General features: G+C 34.4%; 1 protein-coding gene across 1 annotated transcript; it reads right to left on the minus strand.

The window, feature by feature from the left end:
* Positions 1–433: 433 nt before the first annotated feature.
* LOC132547921 (uncharacterized) lies at positions 434–8,439 on the minus strand. The gene is made up of 8 exons (XM_060211729.1): positions 8,359–8,439; positions 6,573–6,861; positions 6,102–6,236; positions 5,030–5,179; positions 3,899–4,111; positions 2,793–2,959; positions 2,050–2,222; positions 434–1,787 (listed from the first exon to the last, which is right to left on the minus strand). Exons 2-8 carry the CDS (start codon positions 6,652–6,654, stop codon positions 659–661), a joined length of 2,049 nt encoding a protein of 682 aa, XP_060067712.1. The 5' UTR covers positions 6,655–6,861; positions 8,359–8,439; the 3' UTR covers positions 434–658.
* Between the last annotated feature and the right edge of the window lie 371 nt (positions 8,440–8,810).

Below are 8,810 nucleotides of genomic sequence, written 5' to 3' on the forward strand. Positions count from 1 at the left end.
TTCTATATCTGTATCTCACACCAAAATACAGTTCTATATCTGTATCTCATACCAAATTACAGTTCTATATCTGTATCTCACACCAAATTACAGTTCTATATCTGTGTCTCGTGCCAAATTACAGTTCTATATCTGTATCTCGTACCAAATTACAGTTCTATATCTGTATCTCATACCAAATTACAGTTCTACATCTGTATCTCGTATCAAATTACAGTTCTCTATCTGTATCTGTTAAAGTGTATATGAGTGTAAACATAATTGTGATGAAGGATTGACTGACATGAGTAACACTCTACGCACTGGCAATGAAATGGCAAAAAAGAAAGAACAAAACTTGAACATAAGGCAAAAACACTTTTAATATAAGCACAAAAATACTTAAACAGGTCAAGAAGCCAAGTATATTATCTATGTGATAAGAATCCTGATCATTTAGGACTGAAAAATATTAACAAATCTTTGCAAATATTTCCTCATCCTTTGAAAAAAAAATATCCAATATGCTAAAAAAAAAACCAACATTAATACCTCTTTGCCATTAACTCTGTCTATTAATCAATTTTCAAATTCAGTTGAAAGATCTCATTGTCCATTCTACAGAATGAAGTTCCCAGTATGGAAGACTGGTCTGTCAGTGTCACTGTTAATCACCCAGTCATTTACCATTTTTGTTTCCTTCCCATACTGCAGCAAAGTTCAGGATACCCTCAGACCTGTACCCACATAGGAATTGTACAGGGACATCAGCACTTCTGTGAAGCTCATACAGAAATCCAAACCTGGACACATCATGTCGCTGTAGACACACAGACGGCTTTTCTGTAGTCAGGATCATACTAACACTTGGAAGATCACCATCCGTGTAAAACTTGACATATACCAGGCCAAAGGTATGGAGTGATAACTTTTTACCTAATTCATACACAAAGTTATCAGGGGTAATCTGTAGCCATGATATGGTGGTACAGGGAGTACCACTATTGTAGAAGAAAACTGAGGACACAAAAATGTCTCCTTGTTTTACACACACAGACTGTATTTTTATATCATAATTTAGCTTTTTTAAACTCAATAAACGATCTAAATGAATTTTCCCAGGTACATGAAATGATAAAATCTGCTTCATCAAGGTATTTCTTTTTTTACAAATGAAAATATATTGAAATGTTTTATTAAAATAACACGTATCTAAAATATCAACACATAAATTAGTTTCACATTCCTCTGGAAAGTCCTGGTAAAGTTGAGGATCATCACTTGTATAATGATTCACTTTCCAAAAGACATTGTCTTTATTTTCCCTCCAAACGATGTTGAAATACAACTGACCATTGTGAACAAACATATTTAGTGCTGTTATCCAATATCCCATGTTAGTCAAATCCGCGATGTGTTGACTCAGATCCTTGTAAAGTACAAGCACATACACAATCTGTAACTTATCCTTTGATGCAATTTTATAGAAGTATTCTGCACTTAATTCAGACAGGGATGGCATCACAGGATTCCACAAAGGTAGATGTGGTACATGACTAAGGGAAAATTTGAGAAGGCCATCTAGATCCATGTCACGTGACCAAGAATTGAGAAGAAGGACCCAGCTGACCCCTGACCTGTGATGGAGAAATGTTGTTGATGTACCTTCCATGGCACCTGTGTGACCCCAACTCTGACCTCCATCTTGAACATCCAGTCCAAGGCCATACCATTCCTCTCCGTTTTCATACTTTGGTCGCTGCAACATCTTTTCGAATGTTTCTGGTCTCAGAATACAGACTCTTGGACTGTTGAAGTAAAAGATATAAAAATCAATAAAACAAACACATTAACACGGAACAGAACTAATCACAAAACAATGCTGTGATTTACATAATTCACCACTCAGGGTACATGTTATTAAAGTCTAAAAGTACAGAGTTGTAAAATCAAATCAGCAGTTGGTGACTTCTACCATGTATTAACTTATACTGTTCAAAATATCAAGTTATTACTATCATCCAATATTTTGAAGCTTAATTAACTACATATTTAAGTAAAAGTACATACTCAGTGTTGGAAAGTCTGTCAAACAGACCTAGAAGTTGTACTGCAGAAGATACCCAGCCTCCGTACGACCCAGTGTCCTCCATAGGGAAGGAGCCATACTGGGGTGTGACCAGTCCCTCCCCTGGAATCACGGATGGGGCCAAACTTGGGTCTCTATTACTGTAATATTCTACCTGCGTTAATATCAATAAATTGGCCTCAGTTATCAGAATAGTAAAATATATTTCTCATTTTAACAAGATCGTGATTGATTGAATGCAAACAAACTTTAAAAGTAATGTCTAATTATAACAATATATTGATATTGTATTGAAAAGTAAAGCTGATGGACCTGTCTCTCTTCAATTTAAGATTGTCTAAATCCAAATTTCTTTTTAACTATTTCTTCAAGCTGTGGAAAGGTTATAGTTGTAAATTCAGTGCCAGACATATTTAATCTACAATCTATTGGACGGATTGCCTTTGAACAGACTGCTAAATCAGGTCTTGAAAGGAGCCAGAATATCTCTATAGGATCTCTAGACAATCTTTAAGCTATCTCTAGGTAACTCTATGCTACTCTAGAATATCTCAAGACTATTATTAAGAGTATATCTAGGCTATATCCACACTTCCTTTAGACAATGTCTATCTCAAAACTTTTTCTAGACTCTCTCTGAACAAATCTAGACAATCTCTGTACTATCTTTAGGCTATCTCTAGAACATCTCTAAGTTATCTCCACAAACACCCTGACAGTTTACCTCTTCAAAGTCTTCCACAGACTTCTTGGCTGTGCCAACATACATTGTGTTCCTGGTAACGTCACCTAGACATTCATGAACCAGGTCCTCATACCCCATCCCTAGTTTCTTCTCTAGCACCATTCCAAGCACCAGGTAGCCAAGATTAGAATAAGCATGGCGTTTACCTACAATTTACCATCAGTGTAGTCAATACTTCAATCATCTTCAAGAATATTTTACTAATGTACATATGGTACAGTCAGTATAGTACATAAGACTGATAAACAGTACAAATATGATAAATTCTAGATCTAGTGTCTTAAGAAAAAGTGGGTCACATATAATTGTCAAATCTGAATAAGAAAACACATGAAAACAAACCTGTATTTTACATTGTTTACAAGTTCAACAAACAACACAAGCTCTGTAGGCCTTTTAACTACAACGCTGTTAAGGGAACAGATATTGATTTTTTTTTTGTTGAAGGAAAACCCATGGGGATAATCTATGTGCTTCCATGTTCTTGTGGAAAGTAGTCTGAAGCTCATGCACATTTGATTGCAAACATGACGACAGTCCTACTGTGAATGCCTTAGCAGCCTTTGGGACAGACAGTTATTCATAAAAGTGCACTAACCTTTTATCTTAAATCTTCCTTTTATGTTGTTTACAAATTCACAGTCAACGTAAGCTCTGCAGGGCTTTTATTACAAAGGGAACAAACTTTGTTTTAGATGTTAGAGAAAAATCCATGGAAGATAACCAATGTGCCATCACTGGGGAAACAACTAACCCAAAAGACATCATCCCCCACTACTGTCTTAAACCTAGCTCTAAGAAAGCATGCACACATCTTAACAGTCATACTGTCAGCACATTAAGGACCACATGTACCAAAGCACCCATCTAAGCATTATATGCGTTATGAAGAATGCCATATCTGAAATTAGCAACTTGATGTCTTCTGTCTCAATAAGATAAAGGAAAAAACCAATGGATATACTCTTCTCTAGTTACAAGTCAAATGTGAAAAGGTAAGGAGAAAAAGTCTTGCATCAGATTTTTTCCCAAGGATTTTTTGTAATATCTAAATAAAGCCATAATCTTGTATACACAGCATGAACACTGCGTGAACTGGAGCTTGCGTGACATCATAAAACGCACCAGTGTTTCCTTGGCTGTAGGTGCCTGTCCTGGACACACTTTTTCCAGTTTCCAAAAGACTGGATCACCCACTCTATCTCTGTCCCAGCCAGAGGAATGTTGAAGCAGGTGTTCTATAGTGATCCTGGTCAGTCGACGGTCACCCTTACAGGTGGGCTTATATCCAATAATACCTGCATAGAAATAACTAAATACTGAATAGGATTGAACCTAAGCAAAATTGTATACAATGTATTAATGTAATACATATATTGTCTAATCATTCCTATCTCATTTAGTAATACACAAAAGCTTTCTACAATGTCAAAGTCAACAAATACCTCGTTAAAATTTGATGCAAACAATTATTGTGCAAGCTTCTTATGTAAGAAATTCAATGCCTTAAACGATCACATTCTTTTAACAGCAACAACAAGATGAATCTTGGCACTGACATTACCAGCATTGTTTTGGTTCTTTATGAGTGAGGTCTTTCCTGTAATTTGTTTCCCATTGATATGTTGTATTGGCATCAATAACAAGGAAAACCTACATATAAAATCTAGAAAAAAAATACCCACATAGAGCACAACTTAAATGACCAATGAAAACCTTTAAAATTAATTTTATGAACAATCCATCATGAAAAAAATTGTGATAACAAATCTTAACCCTCAAAAAAGAAGATGGCTACCTGTCAGCTATTGTGTCTCTCTGATCAGTTTCAAAATCAAAAGAGCACCAAAAGGGGCAAATGTTCATAGGGAAGCTACATATCAAATTTAAGAAATACATATGTAGTACTTCTCCAGAAATAGTGATTATAAATGTTCATAGTCAAAAGTTGCCACCTGTCTGTCACTATGTTTCTCTACTCAATTCCAGAATCAAATAGGCACAACTAGTGGCCAAAAGCAACTTCCAAATGAAATATGAGGAAAATCCATTCGGTACTTCTCAAGAAATGGAAGTAAAAAAAAAATTAGGAATGGATAGCAGACAGATCACGGACGCAGGGCACAGTACATCTAATGATAGTGGTCTAAAAAGTGTTGCCTAAAATAAAAAATAATTAGGATACAAAGCAAGAGTGCAATAACTCCATGTTATACCTTTAGTCCCCAGCACTGTGTCATTAAGGGAAAGCAGACCACTTTCACACAACTTCATTGTAACAATAGCTGTGATTGGTTTACTTATACTGGCAAGTCGGAATTTGGAGTTGGACAAAACCAGTTTCCCTGGCCCTGCTGTTCCATATCCTGAAAGAAAGTAAACAATAACATTAGACATAATATTTCCCTATGTCTTCACACCAATTGTATCATATAGCATGTCAAACATTGTATTACATTGTATTCAATAATGTTATGTTGATTTTCAAAGTGTTTTTATCTTTATTGTACATTTTCCATTTGTTTCCATAACTGAAAATTTGTATTGTATATTTGTGATACATGTGTGTTTGATTATTTTTCACTTATATTCTATGATAATTAATCTTTATTGTAAAAAAAAATTGGATTGAATAATTAAGATTTACATTAATAAACTTTCCATTTGTATGCAACATTTTTCATTACCAGACTATCAAAACTGCAAACATGACAGTTCAGAAAATACAGTGGAATGACAGACAGAAGAATGGAAAGACTTACATTGTTGGACAAAATATACAATGTGTGATACAAATATATCTAACATGGTCTCTTGTCTGAAACAAATTCATATCCTGTCAAGAATTATATATGCCATAATTTCTGGGACTCAGATATTGCAATCCTAGACCCATACTTTTCCTATGGGACCCAATCAGAGTTTAAGAATTATATCTTAGTACTGGGACTCACCAAACATTTTGGAATTGGTGTTCTGAACTCGCTTGAAAAATCCTACAAAAATTGATGTATGAAGTTTTTTTTATTCTTATCATGTAACTATGATGTACAATGCTGAAACAGTGAATATGGGTCAAGGTCATATCTTTTCCCAAACTTGATTGGACTTAATTTTTCCAAGGAACTTCCAGGGCAAACATCATGACTCTTAGTCTTCTGGTTATTCAGAAGTCATTAAAAGGGGAAAATTGATGCTGGTTGCCTTATACAGACAGCAGACATTGAACCTTTAGGCAAGGCAGGTTAAAAATATATTCATGATCATACCAAGCTAAAAAATATTTACCTTGTACATACACAGGTTTTCCATGCAGACTGATGGCTAAGGAAGCACCTGGAATACCTTGTTCCTTCATAAAGCCAGTAATCACATTGTCAAAAGTTTCAAAACCAGCAGGAGTGTTTTCATTTGGAGTGATTTCTAAAAAGAAATTTTAATGCATATTAATTTATTTGTTAAAGGTATCGGCTAAATATGTATTAAACATTTAGTAGTTTCAACAATTGTTTTCCTTGCTAACATTTACAGACATCCTAACAATCTACATACATTTACACTATATGTGTGCATCATATAATGAATTCAAGTTATTACAACTTGTTTTTAATCCCAAATATGTATTATTTTCTGATGACAATGTGACTCAATTTTGGAAATTAAAGTAGTTTATATAAGTAAAATATGCATTCACATAATCTGTCAGACCATTAAATCAGTTTAACTTTGAGTATAAAAATATCTATTATACATACTCACCAAACTTAACACTGTAGTTGTGGTCCTTCAAACAATAATCCATTCCTTGTATACTCTGAGGTTTGCTGCGAATTCCTGTCATTTATTTGGTAGTCTGCATAATATTTACACTGACTTAGATTTTGGCAACCATAAATTATTCAAAATATCAAATGATTATGTTATTGGGGTATGTTTCTTTAAAGCACTCGCCAGCTTCCATCCCATGTATCCCGTTCCTAGGTGTTAGTCAGAAATATATATTTTGAAGGTTGGGTGTCCAGTCATAATCACCACTGTGTTGCACCTCCTGTGAAGAAGAGTTTTTTTTTTATTTTCTGTTGACAACAACAACAGTAAGTACTGGTCCATTTGTGAGAAGATATTAGCTTAATCGTATTATAATCAAAGACATTCACTTAATTGTACAGTTTTAATATATTTGTGATTAAAAGAAACATTTATTGAAATACAGAATTTAAAAGGTAGATTTCATAGGCAATACATGGTCAATCAGTGTCTTAAAATATTAGCTGTATTTTGGTGAGGGTGAAGAGAGAAAAAAGTGGCCAGCCACTTTTGTCTTTCTGTCCCGAGCCAAATACAGCAAAAATATATGTGGCAGGTGTATTCTGACGATGGCAGCGCCAGTTGCAGGATACATTTGCATAACTCCCTTGTCCGCCAAAAGTGAAATGAATTCCAATTTTGTATATTTGATAACAAAAATAAGTATAAGCCTACAACATTTTGTTTTTTGTCTTAATAATATTGATAACATTATTTTGGAATGTGTAACAGCAGCTTCTGTCATGATCACTGTCTAGACTTTATTGGATGTTAAAGGCTAATTTCTGGTAATTTTGTAGTAATGCGACATATTTTATTTTGATGTAATTTGTCAAAGCTCTTTCATTACAGCTGTTTTTTGTTCAGTAGTGATGGGAAATGGGGGAGAATCTTATTTCTGGAGACAATGAACCAGCACTTTTGTAATCAAATAATACAAAATTTGTGGAAGTGATGTTGGTACTGCAAGGATGGCATTTTAATATAATGTATGGGATAGGACACTGAAGACAAGACTCCAGTCCAGTCTCTGGGGGATTCTATCATGCATATTGTGTAACTGTATTTGTTAAGACTGCAGTGATTGTCATTCCTATGTCATAATGATAAATGTGGAGTTGATACAATATTGTATAGACAAAGTCCATGGGCAGTTAAACCTTTAATTCCCATACTTGCAGTCTTGTGGTCCTGACTTATGATAAAAACCCTGAGAATAGATTTTTGTGTTCAGCTTGAAAATATTTATCTGTGGAGACATGGCTATTTTGTAATGTGTAATTCATATTGTGTGATGTGTTCAGTTGTTGTGTTTTTATAAGCATATGATTGGTTTCAGCTGTATACGCACACTTGTAAAAATCATCACTTATCGAAACAACACCTGACGAGGTGAAAAAGATACACTATACATGATTTGATTTGTTGTTAAATCTTGCCTAAATACTTCATTCTTTGAGGGAGGGGTAGTTGTTACAATTATTGATCACATCATTGAATAAATTTCACAGAATGAATACGTTCAACATAAATCATGTTTGGTAGCAATTTATCGATGTAATATATCAATAGATACTAGTTCTTATATATATATATGAATCAGTATCTATATATAAGCGGGGACCGAAACTGATGCAAAAAGGGACCTATCAGTTATTGACCCACACACCACCCAACTTTGAGCAGGTATCGTAAGAAACATAAATATATACATGGTAATGATATTTGACTAACTTACAAATTTTAAGTCCCCTTTATGTCACTTGATGCATGTTCTCTGCATGAACGACAAAATAATCAGACGCTCTGCACAAGAAAAGGTAAACTTCCGCTAGAGGGAGGTAACTCTGAAGAAGTAAATAGCACTTGACAACAAAATGCTATGTGCTCATAGGAAAATAGGTAACTACAAATCGTGTAAGACTTACTTAAAGTTTTACAATCAGAGACATATTCGCGAGGATTTAATACTTTCTTAAGGTTAATTTGTAAATAATTAACAGCCGAATCATACACCGTACAATATTCAGTAGAGGTAAGACAGGATTTTGGTTTTGCGTGTTTTAATCGGACAGCTCGTCCCTGTTATACAATAAGTCATTTCTTCTATTTGGTCATTTCGACCACTAAGCTAAGCTTCAGTTGGAGCATATTGATTTGATTTATTGATTAATGTAGTACTATATCAAA

This window comes from Ylistrum balloti, unplaced genomic scaffold (assembly GCF_031769215.1).
Source record: "Ylistrum balloti isolate Yb309-2 unplaced genomic scaffold, AGI_CSIRO_Ybal_v1 Utg369988, whole genome shotgun sequence".
Classification (NCBI taxonomy): domain Eukaryota; kingdom Metazoa; phylum Mollusca; class Bivalvia; order Pectinida; family Pectinidae; genus Ylistrum; species Ylistrum balloti.

Excerpts from the sequence above, each read along its gene's own strand:
- LOC132547921 (XM_060211729.1), bottom strand. The coding sequence starts at position 6,654 with ATGACAGGAATTCGCAGCAAACCTCAGAGTATACAAGGAATGGATTAT. Across the intron at positions 2,960-3,898 it reads CAAGCTCCAGTTCACGCAGT|GTAAACGCCATGCTTATTCT; the intron begins GTTCATGCTGTG and ends GGTAAATTGTAG. Across the intron at positions 2,223-2,792 it reads CTGTGGAAGACTTTGAAGAG|GTAGAATATTACAGTAATAG; the intron begins GTAAACTGTCAG and ends ATATTAACGCAG.